We start from the raw sequence: 23,249 nt of genomic DNA on the forward strand, positions 1-23,249 counted from the left end.
TGCACTTGGGATGCCTCTTCCTAGTGTCTGTGTCTCTATCCCTACCACCTTTATGTGTTAAGATAACCGCTTTGTTCATGTGTCTTATTCAAGCTCCTTTAATCAGACTTGAGAAGCCTACACTTTATGGATTAAGTACAGGCCCTTTGTCAGGGTTGATTAGTTCCACAGACTGAAAACACCCTCAATTTGGGTTTGAACCTCATTTGTTTCTTTTCCTAGAGTTACATGTTCTAACATTTTTCCCCAAGATCAACAATGGCCTCAGCACCAGTTGAACTGAGTGCCATTTCTTAGTCCATCTTCTGTTGCTAATAACACAATGCCACAGACAGTGTTCGTTATAAAGAAAAGAGGTTTATTTTGGCTCACAGTTCTGGTCCAGGGTCAGGGGTCCTCACCTGGCAATGACCTACTTAAGGGCAGAGTTCCCATGCAATGCAAAGTATCCCATGGCAAGAAACAAGGAGCACACTAGACACATGACCAAACCACCTTTTATCAGATCCCCTCTTAACCCATTAACCCTTAGTTATCTTGGCTTAATGGATTAATGACTATGTTCATTGGGTTGGCACCTAATCACCTATTAAATGTCCCACCTGCTCCCATTTCTTAAGAGCTTACAATGAGGATTATATTCAACATGAGTTCCAAAGGGCACCGATAAACCCTACTCAAGCCCGAGAGTACCACTAGGAATATTCATATTTCAGTTAACATAGGAGATAGTCAAAAATGATAGGTAGTGTTTTCTTTGGGAAAGAACCATTATTTCTCCCATTTCTTCATGGAATCTTTACCACTGATACCCTCTTCAGGCAGTATATTAGTAAAGATGCTCTTAGATCATTGACAAGGTACCACTGGCTATCCAGAGGGGAAGGCAGTATAGGACTGCTTTAAGCAGCTTGATAGGAATGCAATAGGTATCCCCTAGGGAGGAAGGAGACAGAAGAAATATTTTAAGAAATTACACTGAAAATGTCCAAATTTGATAAGATTATAATCCTATTGATCCACGAAACTCAACACCCTGAAGCAAAGAAGACATGATGAAATATACTCCAAGGCACATCATAATACAATTGCTCAAAACCAAAAGAAAAAAGTGACTCAGTAATGCAAGACTGGTTTAATGTTATAAAATTAAGCAATGTCATTCATTGTATTAATCTGGAAGAAAATATGATCATCTTGAAGGTACAGAAATAGCATTTGACAAAATTGTACATCCATTCCTCTTTAAAAACCCTCATCAAACTAGAAATAGTTTGATAAGGAGCATCTACTAAAAAACTATAGCTAACACCAATAAATAATGTAGTAAGACTGAGCACTGTGCCTTAGGTTCTACCCAGTGCAATAATACAAAAAAAAAAAAAAGAAAAGAAAAGAAAAGAAAGAAAGAATAAAGGGGGGGGAGTTGGAATTTCAAATTGGAAATGTATCTTTATTAGCTGGAGATAAAATTATATAGGAAATCCAATGTAATCTATTTTGAATAGCTACTACTAAGGGACTTCAGCAAGTTTACAAGTTTGAAATGCAAAAGCATCATATTTCTATATACTAACAACAAATAATCAGAAATTGAAATAAAAAATAACACCATTCATAACAACATCAAAATGCAGGATATTCTTAGGAGTATACCTGACAAATGATATGCAATACAGACATATACATTGAAAACTACAAAGTGACACTCTGATAAATTAAGGAAAGTACTAAAAAATGGAGAAACATACCTGCTTCATGGGTTGGAAGATTCAATATTGCTTTCTCCAAATTAATGTTTGGATGCTACACAACTATGGTTAAAAAAAAAAAAAAGCAGGCATTTTTACATGTGGACAAGCTAAATCTCAAATTCTCAGGGAAATGCAAAGGTTCAAAAACAGCCTAAAAGACTTGGACAATAAATAGCTTTGGAGGGATCCAAATGTGGCAGTACACACCTGTAAACCTATCTACTCCTGAGACAGGAGGATTGCAAGTTGGGGACCAACCTGGGCAATTTAGTGAAATGCTATCTCAAAATAAACAGGGCTAGGGATGTAGCTCAGTGGTAGTGCACTTGCCTAGCATGCTGGAAGCTCTGGGTTCAATATCCAGTCTTAAGAAAGAATAATAGTATAGTTTTGGCATCATGATAGACAAATGAATCACAAAAATCAACCAAAAATCAGAAATAAGCCATATATATATGATCAATTGATTACTGGCCAAGGTGCAATTGCAGTTCAGGAGAGAAAGAATTTATATATATATATATATATATATATATATATATATATATATATATAATTTGTATATAGTATTATGTATATAGTATATATATATAAAGTATATATATATAGTATTTATATATATATAAAACATCATTTTTTTAGGTAAACATGACATGAGTATACTTTGGCATTTTATATATATGTGTATATATATACATATGGAGTATGACTTATTCTAATTATGATCCCATTCTTAGTACTGTACATGATGTGGAGTTTCACTGGTCATGTATTCATATATGAACACAGGAAAATTATGCTCTTCTTTCTGGGGACATCCACAGGGCTGATCTTGTGACAGTCACATGAATTCCAAAAGTATTTGAGTGGAGTCAGATAAGGAGTGGAGGGAAAAAGGATTGCCAAAAAGGAATGCTTTGTAATGAATATGCTCATTTTCTTGATGGTGGTGATGGTTTTATTGGAGCATACAATGCCAAAATTCATCGAATTGTATATGTTAAATATGTGAAGTTTATCATGTCAATTATACCTTAATAAAATTTTAAAAATATGTTTTAAAAATTAGAGGATGAGATGAAATAAATAAAACTTCCAAGTGCAGGATGTGAAGTTCTATAGAATCATTTTTTTCTAGAACTATTTTGGAAAGTATGTCCCCTGAAATGAATGTGGTCCCAGAGGGCACTTGGCCTAGCTTGATAAATTTTTAGTGAAAGCTGTTATGAATGGCTTCTTTAATAGGTTGTGAACTGTGAGTCCAAAATAAGAGCGAGGACCAGACACTGTTCAGCTCATTTCATAAAAAATTCAGTCAGGCAGCAGTTAGTAGTGTAAATGGTAGCATAGGTGGCTTCACAATGTGCCCAACTTCGATCTCATCAACACCATTTTCAGGGATATTTATTTAAAAATACAAAGGATATGAGAAAATATTTAGGATATTTATAATACTCTACTACATAATACAAATAATTGTAATTATCCAAGTTGTCTACAAATACATTAAATAGGTGATGGGAAGTGAGGAGAAGAGACAGGAAAGCAGGAGGAGCCCCAAGGAGACCTAGGAGGCCCACTGTTCCCTTTTGTCCTTCCTGCTGCCTGTGGCAGAGACCTCAGACTAGTTCCAACAATTGTTAATGTATTTCTCTGATGTTCTAGGTGTGCAGAGACATGCCTCACTCAAGAATATCAAAGAGGCATATCAGAAACTGGCATAAAAGTGGCATCCAGATAAAAATCTGGAGAATAAAGAAGATAGAGAAAATTCAAACAAATGGCTGAGGCATAAGAAATTTGTCAAATGCTAAAAATGAGACCTGTATGTCAAATGTGGCAAAGAAGTTTTAAGTGATGAAGGAGGTAGTGGAAGTCATTTTCACAGCCCATTTGAATTCGACTTCACAATCCAAAAATCCAGATGATTCCTTCACACATATTTTGGTGGAAGGGACCCATTTTCATTACAATCACTTGAAGACCATGAGAGGATTATTTTGAGAACCCAAGGGTGCCCTGGAGAGCAGAACACAAGTTGTGATTGGTTTTTCTCAGCTTTCAGGGAATTAACATCATTAGGACATGACTTTTAAGGACTTGATACAGGTTTTACTTCAACTTCTAAAACAGGAATGACAGAAATATTACCGAAAGAAAATATTCCAGAGTGGTGAAGGAAGAGTGGAAAATAGAAAAGATGGTCAAAGTCCTTAATGACCAATGGTAATGAGTAGCTGCTATGCTTGGATAACAAATAATCCAATACATGCATTTAACAAAAATGATAAACTATCACAAGTACCATTTGAAGATTAACAGGAACTTGTTTTTACGAAGGGGGGGGTGAGTTTCTGAGAAGCTGTGGCAGTCTGACAGACACCCCCCCAATAGAAATGTCTAGGGGAAGCCTGCTTCAGGAGACTTCAACCTGTGTGGCCCCCTTGGTTTGACACTCTGCTGCCACATCCTGAAATCTGAACAAGTGACCTTTCATTTGCACTTTGCACTGGGCCTCAGTGATGACACACCCAGTCCTGGAGCTAGGGGCAGGCATACAACTACAGGGAACCCTGCCCTCAGGAAGTTTCCAAATGACTGCAAGCATATGGGGAGCAGCTCATTTTGATCCAGGTCACTAAAGGCTTCTGCTCCAAAATAATTAAGTACTCAGGGGGAGTCTTTAACCCTGGCAAGGACTAGTGAAGGTTAGCCAGTGATAGGTTGAGGCAGGGAGGATGGTAGAACAGGACTGTAGAAAGGAAGGGGTTTCTAGGGAGAAGATGGTGCTGTAGTTTGGGTATGGTATGTCCCCCAGGCCCATGTGTTGAAGGTGTAGTCAGCCTGTGGGACTACTCAGAGGTGGTGGAATCTTTGGGAGGTGAGGCCTAGTGGGAGGAAGTTAGGTCATTGGTGGTGTGTCTTTGAAGGGAATACTTAGGATACCAGCCACCTCCTCATTTGCCTTCCAGGCCACAATGAGGAGAGCATCTATGCTCTGTCACTTACTGCCACCATGATGAACTGTCTTGCCACAGGCCCAAAAGCAACAAAAGAGGTCAACCAAGTCTGAAAGCTCTGAAACCATGACCAACAATAAATGTTTCCTACTTTTGTGTTGATCACCTCAAGTATTTCATCACAGTAATGGAAAGCTGATTAACATTGGTCAACACTCTACAGCCCCAGAGAAATGGCAGAGCAGGGAATGGTCAGGAAACCACAGAAAATTATACAAGACTGGAGTGAAGGATTGCCATTGAGAAATGGCAAAATGGGGACAGGAGAATGGGTTAAATCAGAAACTCTTGTTCCTCTTGTTAGCTCTTAAAAAGGAGCTTAATCTTTATCCTAAAACCAATGGAAACCTATCAAATCTGATAACCAGAGAGAGGTTCTACCCTGGGAGGAATTCATTGGGACCACATATTCTAAGCCTTTTGCAATCATCTGTGGACATTTGTGTTAGTCAGCTCTTCATTGCTCTGGCCAAAATAACTGATCAGAATGACTTAGAGAAGGAAATTTTCCTTTGACTCACTGCTTCAGCATCTCAGTCCGTGGTTGGTCATTGTTCTGGACCTGAGATGAAGCAAAGCATCAAACAACACTATGAAAAATACAATCACTATTAGTATGTTCATGATTCTTAAATAAGAAAAAAGGAAATAACAAGTGTTAGTGAGGATATGCAGATAAATTGGAATCTCATACATTGCTGGTAGGAATATTATATGGATGGGAGTTCTTCAAAAGTTAAATAGTGCCTGTAATCCCAGCAGCTTGGGAGGCTGAGGCTTAGGATCAAGAGTTCAAAGCCAGTCTCAGCAACAGCAAGGTACTAAGCAACTCAGTGGGACTCTGTCTCTAAATAAAATACAAATTAAAACTGGGAATGTGACTCAGAGGTTCAGTGACCCACCCCCCAAAAAAATGTTTAATAGAATTACCTTATGACCAACAATTCCATGCCTAAATTTGTATATACACAAAACAGTGTCAAATAGTGTTATGGTTTAGATCTGAGGTATTCCCCAAAAGCTCACATGTGAGACAATGCAGGAAGTTTCAGAGGAGAAATAATTGGGTTGGAAGAGTCATAACCCAATCAGTGAATTAATCCTGGTAGGATTAATTGAAGTGACTGGAGGAGGTAGGAATTGGGGCGTGGCTATGGGGTATATATTTTGTATCTGGAGAGTGGAGCTTCTCTCTTCTTCCTGATCAACTTGATGTAAGCTGCTCCCCTCCACCACCCTCTTTCCGCCATGATGTTCAATGTTACCTTGACACTGGAGGAATGGAGCCCTCCTTCTATGGACTAAGACCCCTGGAACCATGAGCCCCCAAATAAACTTTTCCTCCTAAAGTTGTTCTGGTCAGATCTTTGAGTCACAGCAACAAAATAGCTGACTAAAACAAATATGTATTCAAGCAAATTTGCATACATGCACTTTCATAGTAGGGAGGGGGGGCAAGAATGGAGGAAGAAGGTACTGTATAGAGGGAAAAGAGGGGTGGGAGGGGTGGGGGGAAGGAAAAAAATAACAGAATGAATCAAAATATTACCCTAGGTAAATATATGATTACACAAATGGTATGCCTCTACTTCATGTACAGAGAAACAAGAGAAACAAGATGTATCCCATTTGTTTACAATAAAAATAAATTTAAAAAAAAATAACCACAAGGGGGTAAAAATCCAAACTCCCATCACTTGATGAGTGAATAAAACAATAGTGTCACATTCAGGTGATTGAATAATTAAAAGTCATTAAAAGGAATAAAATATAGATACATACTATGAATCAACCTAGAACACATCACACTAAGTGAAGAAGACAACACAAAAAAATATATATGATACAATTTATAAGAAATTTGTAGAACAGGTAAATCTATGGACACAAAGCAGATTCATGGTTTCCAGTGGCTGGATGGAGGGAGGGATGAGTATTCAATGATTAGGGATATGGGATTTTCTTTGAGGCAGGGAAAACTTTGGGGGACACAGTAAAATTCGTGGTTGCACAACATCTTTGCACAAAGTATTAGATGGCACTGGCCTCCGTAAATGTGAATGTCATTGGGATAAAAACATCTAAAATGAACAATAAAGTTAATGATATTCAGCCTCTAAAAAGTGCTACAGAGGTCTTATATGATCAAATTATTTATTATTGCACTATAAGTAGCATGAACACTTGCAGGATATAATCACAACCCCTGGAGACTTTAGTCAGAGGACTAAGAATACAGGCATTTCACAAATAAATACTGCAACTCCCATGGGTGGTTACTGTGAAAGCTCAAAGATATATGATACTTATGAAGACTAAGAAAATGACTTGAAGAAAATGACATCTGAACTAAACTTTAAGGGCTGAAGGGTATTTAACTGTTGGGGTTGGAGGTAAGAAATACACCACCACCACACAAGGCATCATGCTGAAAGTGAATCACATGGTCAGTTCAAAGCTATTCAACCATCCAGTCAGGTTGATATAAATACTATGTAAATTGAGAACACACATAAAAGAGCAGGTGTCCAAGGAACATTGTGTCCCGAGTCTCAATGCAGTGCTTAGCATATACCTGGTGAGTGCTAAATACCAAAGAAGGATAAAACTAAAATGTGTGTTAAAGTTTTTTTAACTAGAATAACAGTAACAGTATATAGTGGCTTTTATTATTGTTGAGGCACTCAGTTTAAGGCACATATGTGACAAAATTTGAGGTACCAGGGAAGCACAGTGTAAGTAGCATGAATTGCATGTGGAATGAGTGGGAAATATGTTGGGGGCCATCTTGGGAAACTTTGCAAGCTATCCTGTGGCATCTGTACTGCTTGCATCCTAAATACAAAAGGGAATCAAGACAGCCTATTTTCCATGATCCTGGCTCAGTAGTAGTTGTTCAGAAGGTTTAGGACCCTGCCCACATCTTTGAACTTGGTGTTCACCTATAGGCCCATGCTCATGGAACTGCAGAGGGAATCTGGGGACACTGAAAGAGGGAAACTCTCCATGTACAGGAAGTACACCTTTAGGGAGATGAGAATCTGCCACAGAACAGAAGGGTGTTGGTTTTGTTATGCCTGATGAAGAAAAGGAAGGGGTGGTCAGCACAGAACCTTGGTGAAGATTCTGAGCAATAGTCCACAATCGCTATGGCTGAGGCTGCCACAGCCTCAGTGCCTTCTTCACTCACTTCCAAGACACTCTTGTGCACAACCTTGGACAGACACAGGTCTGTCTCAGTTGACATTGCAGACAGGTCAGCCTGGCCCTGTTGAAAGGCGTCAACCATTCCCAAACGGTGAAGCACAGACTCCATGTCATAATTCTCCTGAAGTTTAAACCTTGGAAGGAAAACTTCAACTTCAATAGTCTGCATGAAGGTCGGCTTGGTCCAGGCCATGAATTTCTCAAAAGTAAGGTTATTTTCCACCTGGAAGACCAGAATCACAAGTTCACATTCAGACTTCAGTGCCATCTGTGGGCACACAGACATTTCCATGAACAATTCATGTTGACTGTCCACACGGCATGGCAGCTCCTTCATATGCCAGGAAGCTTTGGGGGCTCTGACTTGTCCATCACCCCTCGAGCTATCCCATATGTGACTTCCCTGCAAGAGGACTATGGATGCCCTCTCCTTGTCCATCCACTATGGAGACATGTTTTATTCTGACAAGTGTCCTTGCCCAGTAGATGGTGCTTTTCTAGTGGTATTTGTTGCTTTGAATGAGGCTTCGTTTTGAAGACCACAAACCATTGCTGGTAAGAAAAAAAAAGGCTAGAAAAAAATGGCGTCTCAGTGTCTGCCACTGCAGGAGAGAGGCATCTGCCTAAGGTGGGATTTGGCACTATGTGTGGAAACTGGTCATCACAGATAGAGAGTTGGACAGAGGGAGAGCCCATGGGGGCTGTTCTGCTCACAGAGGCCCTTTGGGTCATGACAGTGCACTGCCCACCATTGACAGGATGGGTGACTCTGTGGATACCACAAAGAAGCAAGGACAGGGATGGACGGACCATTTGGGCTGATGGGTTTGAGATCTGGTGAAAAGGCACAGGGTGTCACTGATTCTCCCACAGAAATTCTGAGTTCAAAGGATGGCAAGCCCTGTTTTTTTTTTTTTTTTTTTTTTTTTTTTTTTGCGGTGCTGGGGATTGAACCCAGGGTCCTAAGGACTCTACCAACTGAGCTATCTCCCCAGCCCTGAAAGGTCTGCAAGCCCTCTGACTCACCAAGCTGAGGTCCACTTCCTCATCTGGGAGCAGAATGATCATGCTCAGCTCCTTGCCAGCATAGGGCAGCTCCAACACCTGTGTCTGGGCCTCCCTGATGTAGGCGAAGTTAAACTTGGCTTCCTGACACATCATCTGCACTGGCCTTTCCTCCTTCTGACAGGAATGACCAGATGAGCACGAATTTAGAACAGTTTGAAAAGGGGCAAGAAAAGTCTCAACTCTGCTGTGGTCCAGCACTGCCCAAATTAAAAACAGATATCTAAAACATGCCTTATACAGATGGGGAGCAATTTCATGCATACAGCTTCCTTATTGCATTAAATTGTATTTTAAGGGATTAGGGAATTTGGCAAACTAGTCTAATATTTGTTTTAATTAATGTTATACCTCACAGTTGACTAAGGTCACTCATTTTTAATGGTAGGAAGCTGCAGATGCTGAATCAATATGATAAGTTATTATTAACAACAATTCAAATGAAAGCTTCTTTTAATTTTTAAAATAATTGATTAAAAGAATGGGGTGTAGTCCAGTCCTTTAGCCTTGTTGCTTAACATGCACAAGCCCTGGGGTTGATCACTAGTACTGCAAAATCATAAGAAGAAAATAAAACAAAACTCTTATTAAAAAAAGGTGTTATCACATTCCTTCTTTGTATACTGCTTGTGGTTTCACATATTTTATATACACACACATATATAATATATACATAATATATATCATATACTTTTGCTTTCAATCCAGGCTCCTTGTATATACAGGAAAGTCTTTGTTTCCAGAATGAGGTTAAACCAATAAATGTGTGAGAATCAGAAACAGATATAATAGGATATAACCATAATAGATAGCAAGTATTAAATAAATATTCATATGATTTTTTTCTAATAAATTTAAAATTCATTCAGAGAGATGTTAAGTTTGAAATTATTTTTAACCATTTACATCTTATGAAGTTAACATTTTTTATTGAATTTATTTATCAGACTAGCATGATTGTTTTTAAATATTCTCCCTACCTGGTTTATATTAAAAGACATTTCACACGTGCATATTTTGTCAAATGGCTCTTCCCACAGTCCTTTAAAGTAGATGGCATTGACAAGAACCAACCTGGCCTGCTCATCAACCGAGTTAGTTGGTAGTAACTCTTGAATTTTACCTTTCAAGAAAAGAAGAGACTCTATCAGTTGCTTTTTATGACGTTTGGTGAATAAGCATGACATGATGTCTTAGCCGATCCAAACATTCTGATTTTGAATGTGGTGAGTTTGGGTAGTTATGTACAAAAAGTTAAAAATGCCACCTCTGAGTGGTACTCATGATGACAGACACTGAAACATCACCAAGTGGAAGACAGTAAAAGATTTCCAAGTCCCTGAAAGAAAGCAGGTTGGGACAAAGTAGAAAATTGACACCAGGTTGGAGAAGAAGACAAAGGAGAAAGGGGCTGGGTAGAAGCTGAAGTTACCTGCTGTAGATAAGAGCAGTGTCAAGTCTAAGGCTCTGTCGTCAGGCCCAATTCTAACATTGAACAGCTACCTGGCCACATTCCAGAGGCAGCCAGAATGAACGGCTCCACACCAGGGGCACAGGAGGAGTTTCTGGAAATTACTGGAAGAGATATTACTATTGCATCCTCCTGACACCTGGTATCCCTGGAACAGGTAATGATTTGGGTAGGTGAAGGTACTTCCTTCTTTCACTGGCTTCAAAGGGTACCTTTCCAAGGAACTAAGAGCACCCCTGCTAATTTGCTGCCTCAAGAGGGCACAAGCACTAAAGATTCCAAGAAGAAATAGGGGAAAGGACTTACCTCCATTTTTTATGGTCTCATTTGTTGCAGAAATAGTGATGTTCCTAGTGGTGTATAAGTGAATGGTTCAAACCTCAGACTATCATTGAACTTGGGGATGAAGGTTAGAACGTGTCACACTCTGAAGTAGAAATGAGTAAGTTTTAACCCTCCAGGGAGGATGTTTTCAGTCTGTGGAATTGATCAGCTGTGAGAGAGGCTCTGTAGTTGAGTAATCAAGTCTAGACTTCTCAAGTCTAAAGAGGGTGCTTAAGTGAGAACTAGGAAAGTGTGCAGTAGGAGAAGTCATCTTAACATGGAGAGGTGGCAGGGAGCCAGTCCAAAATGACCCCAGGAAGAGGAGGACCAAGTGCAGGACTTGGAGAAGATCTGGCCAATGATCTTCTCCTAAATATGACGGTCACCTGCCATGTGAATAATACAGGCCAGTGACAGTATGTTCTATGTAAAGTATTAAATAGGACACTTGTATCAGTCAGTCTGGTCCTAGGAGAACAGACACCATTAATCTCTGATTTGGAAAACTGGAGCATTGATCACATCTTCTGTGAGCCCATTAAGGTTCAAGCACACCATGAGGCTCAGCCAGGCGAACATGCTCTGACCTTCTGTAACAACAGTGACGTTAGCACTGAGGAGGAGGGGGAGCAGAGGGGCGGGGAGGATGGATGTGGGGTGGAAGGAGACTGGAATGACTCTGACCTTTTGTCTCTTTTGAGACCCAAGTGTTTATATGCTTCCTGGACTTCTCTGCAGCTTTGGCAAAGGACAGTAGCTCCAGCTCCGCATGGTAGAACTGAAGACAGGACTCCTTAAATGTCTTTGGAGAGAAAAGGGTTCAGTGAGGCCATGTTGCTAAATAAAATGTCCATGAGCTTCCAGACACTCTGCATGCTGGCTAGATGCTTTTTTGATTAGAGAGAACACAATATCTCATAAACATGATCAAATCTTAAGCTACTAGTTGACGAAATATCTGAGTTTGTAAGGAGGTATGTCCTACTTCCTGAATAACCAGAGATGAATGAATGAAATGACATGAAATTTTAGATACAGTCTAATTTGAAATAATACAAGGTATGATCATAAAATTGGGATCTTTATAAAAACAGTTTGCCATATGTTTCTCAAGTTCTCTAGGGTTCTGTTCATTAATTTGCTTGTTTTTGTGTTGCTGGGGCTTGAGCCCAGGGCCTTGAGTACTTTAGGCAAATTCCTTGAGCACATGAGGCATATGGTTACCACTAATCTTTCCCAAGTGTGCCATCATGCCTGGTCTCTAGGGTCTTTCTTCTAGGGTCTTTCTTTAAACCAGGTAGTTTAAATAGGACTTTTACTGTTCTACTGATTCCACTTACTGACAGGAAATCACAAGTCTTCTCTCCAAAGAGCCTGTTGGCTGTTCTAAGCAAGTACTGTGAGCCAGGCTTGTTCACTTGGGTGAGAAGCATCTGGAAGCCCTTATGGATGTCCTCCTCTGTGTTTAAAGACATGGCCTGTGAAGGAAAGCAATACAACTCTCTCAGTTTTGATCTTGGTCTCAATAAGAATTTGCAAGCAATTTTTTTTTTCTCAAATTCCCAATAAAATTATCCTTTGAGAGGAAGTTGTTTCTAATTGAGAAGTGACACTGGTGGGGTGGGTGGAGAGAGGGGCCAGGAAACTGGTGAGTGAAAGACATGGCTCTTGCACCTGCACCGAGCTCTCTGCATAGTTTATAGAGGCCTGAGAGAAAAAAGTGTAAGGGGCAAGAGAGGTTCAGAAAAGGACTATGGAGTCCTGCATCCCATGGCCAGCATAACTGGGTCAGAGATAGAGGAAAACTTGCCTCTAACATTTATCCAACAACAGCAACAACAAAATGTGCAGTTAAAAATACTAAAAATCCAAGAAATAAATTGATCAGAATGCAATCATAATGATAATTTTTGAAAGGAAATGAAAGTATAAAATGAGCAATATAATTAATAAGTATAAATTATTTCTTTTTTTTCCTTTTTACAATTTTACTTATTTACTTATTCGTAGTTTTAAAGATTTATTTCTTGCAGTGCTGGGAATTGAACCCAGGGCCTCCTACATACCAGGAAGTATGCTATCACTGAGCCATATCTGCAGCAAGAATAAATGAGTTCTTAACCAGCACCTTAGAGAGAAAATATAATCTACTTTAATAGTTCAAAACAATTGGCATATACTAGCCCAGATGAAATGTTTCAGTTGATTCTGAAATACACAAATTACACAGTTGACACAGTTTATATTCAAGGACCTCAATATAGTAAACTTAAAGTCAATAACACTACAAATAACACATCTACAGCATGGAAATTAACCTAGTAGGTTAACTTTTGAAAACACTTTCTAAAGATACAACTCCTCTGAAGGAACAACCAACTAACTAACAAGTTGTTTATTCTAAATAAGTAAGTCCTTTTTGAATAAATGACTCTAAATAATTATTTAAATTACTATCCTAAATATATGACAGATGGTTTAGAAAATAACCAAAATGCATATTATATTGCCAGACCAAAGAATTTGACCAAAGATAGTAAAATCAACATTGTTTTCATATTTCTAAGGAAATAATGAAACAACAAATCTTCCAACTCATGATGTTAGAAAAGGTACCAAAAAATTACTAAGGAATTTAGAGAAAAATATAAAGTAGTCTATGAGCAAAACAACTCGTTCTTTCCAAGAAAGCACATATATCCACATGAAATAGACATCAGCTATTACAAAAAAAATTTTAAAGTACCCACAATGAAAGTTATAAATGAAAAAGAAAAGACACAGGAAAGGTTAAAATAATGAAATCTAGAATATTTTCATTAAAGTGTAATTACCACATGGTGGTCCAGAGATATGAACATGGGGAAAGGCTGGCAAGTGGACACTGAGATACCATTAGAAACAAGAGGTTCTTGTGGCTGCTGTACATTAGGCCTATATAGAGAATGATGATGTACTATATACTTGAAATTAAAAGAAAGAATGTTCCAGGCTTTCACCTCAAAGGAATTATAAGCATTTGAGGTGATAGATCTGCTTACCCTGATTTGGCATTACACTATGTATACATGAATTAAAACATCACATAGTTACCCCACAAATATGAATAATTCTTATGTTTCTATGTATCATTTAAAACATATTTTAATTTTAAAAATTCCCCCAAAATGTGAACATACAAAGAAGAAACAATAAAAGATACAAATTTTTAAATGCTTAGGTGATCTTTGGAAATGAATTTTTTCTGATATTCTATAGCTATATTTCTCTTACAATGCATACTCTTTTGTAGAAAAAGATAAAAAGCAGCTAAATTCAGTTCATAAATTTTATACATCATTGAGGAGAACATCTGTCAAAAATAGAACAAATGCCACTGAATTGTAGGTTTAAAAATTGTTTGGGTGGTAAATTATGTGGGTGTGTATTACCACAATTGGAAACTGAAAGCTAAAAGCAATTTGGCATGACAATATGATATCACTATTGTAATAACAGCTAATTCTCACTGAGCATTTGCTTTAGATGAATTAGTTCACTGAAACCTCCCACTAATTGGAGAACATTTATGAAAATAAAGATACTGTTGATCATCAAGTGTAAAATGTAAAGCCAAAAAGAGGACATGAAACTAGAAGAAAATACTTAACATTTTCAGATGACTGTCTCTTCAGAGTGAGTCCACAGGGACTTTTTCTTTTCTCTCTACTTTCCTTTTTAAAGATTTTTATAATGGTGGCAAGGATGTAGGGGGAAAGGTATTCTCATACATTGCTGGTGGGACCTCAAATTTGTACAACCACTCTAGAAAGCAGTATGGAGAGTCCTCAGAAAACTTGGAATGGAACCACCATTTGACCCAATTATCCCATTCCACAGTATAAGCAAAGCACTTAAAATCAGCATATTATAGTGATGTGGTCACATGAATGTTTATAGCAGCTCAATTCATAGTAGCTAAGCTATCAAACCAACCAAGGTGCCCTTCGACACACATGAAAATGTGGTATATGTACACAATGGAATATTACTCAGCCATAATATGGCTATTGTCAGTAAATGGATGGATCTAGAGGTTATCATGCTAGGTGAAATAAGTCAATTCCTTACAAATAAAGGCTGAATGTTCTCTCTGATATGAGGATGCTAACCCACAGTAAGTGGGTGGAGGGAAGAATAGTAGTTCAGTAGAACAGACAAAAGGGAATGAAGGGAAGGGAGAAGGGATGGGAATAGGAAAGACAGTAGATAAGTTGAACATAAATTTTCCATGTTCATATATGAATACACCACCTGTGAAACTCCACATCATGTACAACCACAAAAATAGGATCCTAATTAGAACAGGTTGTACTCCATGGATATGTAATATGTCAAAATGCACTCTACTGTCATGTAGATTTTTATAATGATCTTTTACCCCTTATAACACAAAGGAAAACAAATTATGTTTAAGAATATTCCTACAGCCTTAGAGTTTCCCTTCTGGTTATAAGCAACAATGTGTCATAAGCATGTGGCTATTATCCAGGTGAACCCTGGAGGCATGTGGCTCTCCCATGTCATATCTGGTAAAGTCACAGACTGAACTACACACTATATCATCCCTTTCTATAGTCACCCTCCTGTGCAGCTGCCACCAGAACATCCTGCTCCTATCAAACTGATATGTAATGCCCATTGACCAACCTTTCCCTCAGCTTCTTATTTCTTGACTTTGAACTGGTAATTCACAATTTACACTTTGTTGGAAAGGGTTTCTCAGTGAGCCTAAAACCTAGAAAGAGATTCCAAGACATACCAGAAAGAACGTCCCCTCTATGCATAAACCTTCACTCCTTCATCAGAGGTGGGAAATTATTAAAATGAACAGTCATTATTCAAAAGGGTCCCCCAGGAAACAGAAAGTCACACTGAAACATCAGTGCCTACTACTCCCATCATAAAGGTGTGAGAAGCGGGTACAGCTCAACAATGCCAAAAGCTTTTAGGCTTTTTCTCAGGCACCTGTCTCTTGCCTGCCCCTAAAACCTTCAGAGGCAGAGACTGACTCTTACCATTTCTAGATGTTCACTGAATGCTTGCTCAACTGAGCTATTCATGCTTCCGTGATCTCTACATGTGATTCAGTGCATACTAGGCACAGGAATTACTGCTGAGCTGCACACACAGTTCTGAGTATCATTTTCTAAATAAATTGCGAGGCTAATTTTTGGGAGTATTCTTCAGATGAGTAATTGGGGAAACCATCCATGCCTGACACACAAAATAAAAATCTTACTGGAGGAGACTCTTGCCTCCTCCCTTCCTTCCTCCTTCACCCTCCTCCCTGAAATGGTCCACACACACACCTCCTTCCTTAACAGTTCTGGAAAAACTCAAGGAGGGGACAGGAGACAAGACTTACAGACCAGTCCCTCCTCCTGGGTGACAGGAAAGTTTACCTGAGCCATCTGGACCTTGGTATTCCCCTTTGCCCCCAGGAGGACCATGGCCAGGGCAGAGGAGATGCTCAGGGGAGAAAAAAACACATTCTGTGAAGGTTTGTCTTGACATAGCATCTTCAAAACCTGGCAGGCGAAGGTGCCATTTGCTTCAGAAAGAGAATCCATGATGCAGGGTCTGGGGGCCAAGAAGAAAGAAAACAGTGAAATGGGCTGAGAACACTGTTGTCTCTGCTTTGCTTTCATTTTTCTTGAGAACTCAGAACCTTATTAGTGCCAGCAACAGCCAAGGGAGTAGATAATGCATGTGAGGGAGGGACTGGTGCCTGTAGGACAGCACACTGGCAGGGCAAGGAAGAGCAGAAAAGCATGCAGAGAAGACCAGAAGGTGGCAGGTCAGAGCAAGAGCAGGGAGGTGGTAGGTGAAGCCAGAGGAGGTGCAATGTAAACACCAGTGGGCACCTCTGGGCAATGAGACCCTCCTCACCAGTGGCTGACCTTAGACCCTGGGAAACCTCCCTGACTCCTTCCATTTCTCCCAGGTCCCCCTAAACCTATTGTCCAAGCCTGCCTTCAGCCCCCTCCCAAATCTTCCTACCTCCCTCCATACTCCATTCCCTGTGACCTGTGCCTATTCCAACCTCTTGGCTCCTCTCCAGAGCCTCTGACCTCCCTGTCCCTGTGTTCCCCATTGCAATCAGTCCCTGCTCAGTAAAATGCAATCAAGGGGGCTGGGGAGCCGCAGAACGTGGGCTCCCCACATCAGGACTCCAGATGGACAGACACACAGCATCTTGAGAGAGAAGTGCTCTCTTGATCTTATGACCTCTCTCTGAAAACCCCCATGGCCCTGGGGAAAAGCTCAAAACTGCCTTTTGTAAATGGCTTCCCATCTGCCTGGCCCCATCCCCTGCTGCAGCCTCCCCCTCTCATAGCCTCCCCCTCTACCCACCCTGATATCTCCCATCACCTCTGAGCCTTTCAAACATTGTTATCCAAATTAATATGCTCCCTACTCCATCCCTATCACCAGCCCCAAATCACTCACTTCCCTCCTCAGTCCACCAAGAGGACTCTGATGTCCTATTCTGGATCCCCCTTCTCCCCCGACCCTTACTCATCACTCCTTCTTGTAATTCCCTGCCTCATCCATTATTGGACCCCCTAGACTGACTGCTCTCTGCAGGAAAGGTGCCTGGCATCCTGATTCTAAGCACCTTGGCGCATTCTCAGGAAAAAGCAAGAATCCATCAATTAGGGGCAAATTAGGGGAAAATCTCAGATGAATTAAGGGCTCTGATTTTGAACTGGAGACAGGAAGATGTAAGGCAGAAGTCATGTTGTGACTCCCTGAGAAGACAGGAGAAGTGAGCAAATAGGGTCAGTAAGTGGGAGTGGTATTGGAGCATGAACACTCTCCAGGGTGAGGGTCAGGGCCAGCAGGAGGTAGTGAAGTGGCAAGCAAGAGGCCAGTAGAGCCACCAGGCTGCATAGCATCTTCGTCTTGTGGGAATCAAGCTTCCCTTCTCTGGGACCATCCCCAAGGGAGATCCAGCTGCGCCACTGACAGCTGTGATCACCCAAGAAGCTATTTCTGTAAACACAGAATGGCACCGCCTTCTGGGGTTCTCTTGTTTATTTAACTCACTCTCTCATCCTTGCATCCCACCTCCCATTGGCGGCTATAGAGTTCCAAAACTTTCCTCTCCTGCTCCCCCACCACTCACGGCCCTGTGGAGAGATGCCCTCACCTGCCAGCTTCCGCACCGCCGCTGCCTCAGGTCTCAGTGCTGCTCGCCTGGCACAGACTTCCAAAGACAGGACCAGGCGCCTGCAGGTGTGCGTCTCTTGGGTTCACTCTGGGGCTTCAGCTCCAGAGAGACCGTTTATCAGCCCCGTTTAGCCGCGGGAATTTCTGTCTTCCAGCCCACAGCACGCTTTCCTAGGGAAGTCGCCCAGGATGACCTGGGTCACAGCCAGGCTAGGATTTGCTCCTTGCCCAGGGATGAGTCACTAAGGCACGCCCCCCGCCCCCACCGACTCTGTCACCCACCGGTATCCCCTGGAACAGGAAATCGTATGCCAGGGATGGGGCTGGAGTCGTGTACCTCATGCCCTTTACAGGATTCTGAAACCGAAAGCGCTCTGAGACTGACAACCAAAGGCAGGCTGCAAGGTTCCCCGGGGCATTGACTGGAAAAAGCACAATGGGGGCACGGAAGGGCACAGAACCTACAACTCTGGGCTTTCCTGCTTCCAAAAAGCAAAGGCAGAATGACAGGCTAGGGTTTTAGGGAAGGAAAGTCCTGTTAAGTCTGTATTCTGAGCCTTACACAAAGGAGGGATTCAGCGAGATGCAATGTGTCTGTTCTCCTTACAGGCTGGTGCTGGGAATGTAAATTAGTTCCACCACAATGGACGGGGTGGGGAGGTTCCTCAGAAACTAAAAGTAGTACTACTGTATGATCCAGTTATACCCCTCGTCTCTGTGTATATCCAAAGGAGTCAAAGGCAGCATAGTACAAGAGATACCTGTATACCCATGTTTGTCTCAGCACCATTCACAAAAGCCAAGTTAGGGCATCAGCCTAGGTGCCTGTTAGCAATTGAATGGATAAAGAAAATATTATATACATGTATATATATCCACATTTATGTATGGCATTTATGTATGGCTAAGTTTATTCAGTCATAAAGAACAAAACAAGCTAATTGCAGGAAAATGGATGAAGCTGGTGATCATCATTTTAAGCAAAATAAATAAATCTCAGAAAAACAAGTATCTCTTGTTTTCTCTCATATATGAAATCCAGGGGTTAATAAAAAATGGCATCAAAATAGAAGAGGGACTAATAGGGAAGGGGAGTAGGACCAGGGAAAGGGCATGGGGTACAAGAGAGTGTAAGAGGTAGGGTGGATCTAATCAAAGTGCTTCATGTGCTTGTATGACATTGCCAAGTGAAACCCATTGTTCTGTATAATTACTATGCACTCAAAATTATTTTTTAAAATGTTGTTAAAAACTGTTTGTTCCAGCCCCTTCCCCACCTAGTACTAGTCCAGGACCCTCCCAGACAACACAGGTGTCCTAAATCTTAGCAGCTAGGCTCTTTTCCAACTTCTGGTGCTCAGCCTGTGCTACTGGTGTATAAGAAGTCCTACTCTCCTTTGGCAATGTGACAGACACAGACACTGAGTCAAATGGCTCAGGATCTGACTTGTGTCCATCAGGGGGTGCAGAGGCAGGGACCACTTCAAGCACGTTGATTTAGTAGTTCATGTCATCCAAGAGCCACACTCTTCCCTGTCCCTCTGTACCACTTTCATCCTGAGGCTGGAAGCAAGTGGAAATATTTCAGGTTGACATGTTGTTGTCCCCAGGAACAGAACAGAACAAATGACTTTTCCTCTGAAGCAGGGAGCCTTTCCCAGAAGCTTGTCCATGAGCAGATTACCCCTCCTGTTTCAAATTCATGAAAATTAGTGTTTTCTCCTGAGTGCCTGAATTAGAGTGAAGCAAGACAGATGTTTACCACAAAACATTTAAGAGGCACACTTAGGTGCTGTATTAGCCAGGGTTCTCTAGAGGAACAGAATCAACAGGAAGTATGATTATGAAAAGGATTTATTAGATTGGCTTACAGGACCACAATGGCCATCTGCAGCTGGAGAGCTGGAAGAAACAGCAGCTGCACAGTCTAAAATGCAGAAGTCCCAGAACAAGAAAGCTCAACAGTGCTACCCTAGTCTGAGACCAAGGCTTCTGGAAACCACCTGGAGAATCACTGGCAGAACTCACTCTTAGAAGAGTGAAGAAGCGAGAGTCTGATATCCTGAGACAAACAAAGCAGTGATCAAGAATCCATTCAAGAAGAGCAGAGCTTGCATCTGCATCTGCTTGCTTGTTCTTCCAACTTTTATTCCATCCTATTTGGCAGTGCTGCCAATGCTTAGGAAGGGTCTCCACTTCAGTTCACTATCCCACATTCCAATCGTTCCTAGACACGGCCTCATGGACACACCCAGAAGCCTCTTAATCATGAGCATCTCTTAATCCAATCAAGTCAACAATTCAAATTAACCATTACAGGTGACAACTCTGCATTTGCATGACCCTGAGAATGAAGTCTTCTTTAAATGTTGCATTCACAACCTTTTGTTTTTTTAATAACACCTTTATTCTTTGGCACATGCCTGTAATCCCAGCAGCTAGGAAAGCAAAGGCAAGAGGATCTAGAGTTCAAAGCCAGATTTAGCAACGTAGTGAGACCCTTTCTCAATAAAAAATAAAAAAGGCTAGGGATGTGACTCAGTGATTAAGGTCTTCTGGCTTCAATCCCTGATACCCAAAAATAAATACATAAATAAATAAATAAATAAATGAAAATAACACCATTGCAAAGATAAATACCATACCATACTATTTATAAGAGAAATATTCTGAGATGGCTAAATTAAGCCACTGGCAGCATGGAGGGAAAGAAAAGGTCAGAGTTGAATTGACAGTTTCAAGCTAAACCAACAAAGAAAAAAATAACTGCTGCATATTTTTCCCCATATTTTCAAGATTATCCATCAAGAAAAAAATTGCATTCTGCTTATAGACTCAATCAAACAAGAAGCCAAAAAAACTTGTCTATATAGACAAAATATACCTACCCCAGGTCTTTTCTTCCCTCATGGTCCAACCTGTGTCCCCAAGATTAATGATGGTCTGATGTTTGAAGCATTTAGGTGCCTCTTCACCAGTTATACTAAGTGCCATGTCTTAGTTCATTTTCTGTTGCTAATAACACAATGCCACAGATTGGGTTCATTATTTTAAAAAAGAGGTTTATTTTGGCGCACAGTTCTGGTTCAGGGTCAGGTTTCTTATCTGGCCATGGCCTACTTGATGGCAGAGTCCCAGTGCAATGCAGGTCCAGAAACAAGGAGGCAGAGAGGAATGCTTTCACCTGGACATACACCAGTGCAAGCTCTGGCACCACGTGGGGACTGTGTATGTGTCCATGACTAAGTGATCATGAGGTAATGCTGGGAAGAAGATGGTGCTCCAGAAGTTATCAGTGAATAAAGAAAAGTCTTCAGAAGAGAGAGGATGGCAGCAGATGGTAATGTCTGATAACATGATCTGCAAGGAATTGGGATTTTTGGAGGCATTATTACTTAAGAATGGAAGAGGATACAAATTATAGAATCAGGTTTAAATGTTTGTGTTTCATCAATGATCATGTTGGATTCAGGGTACTGTAAAAAGCTCACCAGGTAACTTTATTGAGATAGATGAACAAGTCATTGATGAACCAACTAATGAGACTGGTAAAATAACTGAGCTGAATAATTTTGCCAAAAAGCCAAAACTAGATTTTCAAACTTTGTTCTTCAAAGATGGAAGTTACCAAGAACTTAATACTTTGGCTAGGTACTCTGATGATGACCAAAATCATCGGTCTGATTCAGAAAAAGAAGATACCATCAGTGATAGTACTTCCAAGTTTGAAGAAGTAAAAGCTGACGTATTAAACTTCTTTTTAGATGGAAAAAAAAAAAAAAGAATTACTGAATCAGTTTGCCTGTGATATAAAAGAGAAGTGAAATTCAAAAACTGAGCTAATTGGGCCATCTCCAGAATTCTCACTAGGCAGAATTCTTGAGAAAAACCAAACGGGTTTTTTTAAACAGTGCTATTAGGCAGAATTTCCTTTCTTAGTAACTGTAGGAAAACACAGGGAAATTGTTATAAAACCAAATCTTGAGTATAAAGATCTTTGCCATTTGGTATCTGAAGAAGAAGTACTTGACTTTTAAAAATATTTGGATGCAAAGAAAGAAAATTCCAAATTTACCTTATAAATCTGATACAAAGGAAGACCACAGAAAAGCTGTCCACCATTTTGTCAACAAGAAGTTTGGAAAAAAAAAAAAAAAAGAAGTTTGGAAACCTTGTGGAAACTAAATGTTTTCCTGAAGAGAATTACAGTGATGGTGATCCAAATGTAGTGAGAACAGTAAGATTTTGGGAAAAAAACACAGCACAGAAAAAGGTCTCTTCTTGAATGCCAGGAAAGGAAAGTTATATATACGATTTTTACACTATGAAAGGAAAATCTGGAGATGTTCGAAGCAGTGGTTTTTTAACTATGAACCTTGGTGTGATTTCTTCGGATTTTAGTTATGTAGGCCTTAAAGACAAGAAAGTCATCACCCATCAAGCAATGATTGTTAGAAAAGTGACTCCAGAGAGATTGAAAAATATTGAAAAAGAAATTGAAAAGAATGAGTGTGTTTAATATTCAATCTGCAGGCAGTTTCCTTAGACTTGAACAACTCAAAGGGAATCACTTTGATATTGCCATCAGAAATTTACAAAATCAAATATATGATTCTGCAAATCTGAGAGAGAGAATTTTGGAGACCACAGAAAATGTTAAGAATAAAGGTCTTGTGAATTACTATGTACCGCAGAGATTTGGGAAGTTCATACAGACCAAATTGGATTGGCTTTGCTGAAGAATGAAATGGTGAAGGCCGTAAGATTATTTCTTACACCAGAAGACCCGAATGATCCTGTAAATACAGGAATATTTTAAGAAATATTTTCTTAAAAGTGAGGATGCTAAAGGCACACTTTCCTTGATGCCTGGATTTGAAGAGAGTATTGGAGTCATTACGTCCCTTAGGCCTGACAGAGGAGGGTTGTATCCAGGCAAGGTTCTCTTTTCCTCATTCCATGCACATATTCCATGTTCATGCACATAGCACCAAAATTTGGAATGAGGCAGTGTCTTACTGACTATGGATCAAAAGTAGTGGAGGGTGATTTGGTCTGTTTGGATAAAGATGTTGATGAGTATTATCAGATTATCATCTGATAATCAAAGAAGAATCAGCTAAAACATATGCAATAAACCAGTTGGTTCTTCCAGTACTTGGATACAATATTCAGTATCCAAAGAACCAATGA

The 23,249-nt window shown here is 40.2% G+C and overlaps 1 protein-coding gene and 1 pseudogene across 4 annotated transcripts in view; one reads left to right on the forward strand and one right to left on the reverse strand.

Annotated features, from left to right (window-relative positions):
* Positions 1 to 18,372, reverse strand: part of LOC306665109 (serpin B9-like) — a 33,945-nt gene extending 15,573 nt beyond the window's left edge. Inside the window, exons 1-7 of one of the 3 annotated variants that reach the window (XR_013764917.1) lie at positions 18,037 to 18,372; positions 16,286 to 16,463; positions 12,182 to 12,319; positions 11,526 to 11,643; positions 10,027 to 10,169; positions 9,008 to 9,163; positions 7,572 to 8,204 (exon numbers count right to left, since the gene is read on the reverse strand). Coding sequence is in view for 2 of the 3 variants with exons in the window: in XM_079146387.1 (XP_079002513.1) it covers positions 7,800 to 8,204; positions 9,008 to 9,163; positions 10,027 to 10,169; positions 11,526 to 11,643; positions 12,182 to 12,319; positions 16,286 to 16,453 (1,128 nt within the window). In the remaining variant the exon portion in view is untranslated. Of the gene's footprint in view, positions 1 to 6,416; positions 8,205 to 9,007; positions 9,164 to 10,026; positions 10,170 to 11,525; positions 11,644 to 12,181; positions 12,320 to 16,285; positions 16,464 to 18,036 lie in introns of those variants that run through there. The other 2 variants (XM_079146386.1, XM_079146387.1) reach the window with 2 other exon arrangements.
* On the forward strand, positions 18,027 to 23,249 carry LOC306665794 (pseudouridylate synthase PUS7L-like; annotated as a pseudogene). Its single transcript has 2 exons — positions 18,027 to 18,122; positions 21,821 to 23,249. The product of its transcript is annotated as a pseudouridylate synthase PUS7L-like (transcript).

Source organism: Sciurus vulgaris (genome assembly GCF_902686455.1).
Source record: "Sciurus vulgaris genome assembly, chromosome: 7".
Lineage (NCBI taxonomy): Eukaryota > Metazoa > Chordata > Mammalia > Rodentia > Sciuridae > Sciurus > Sciurus vulgaris.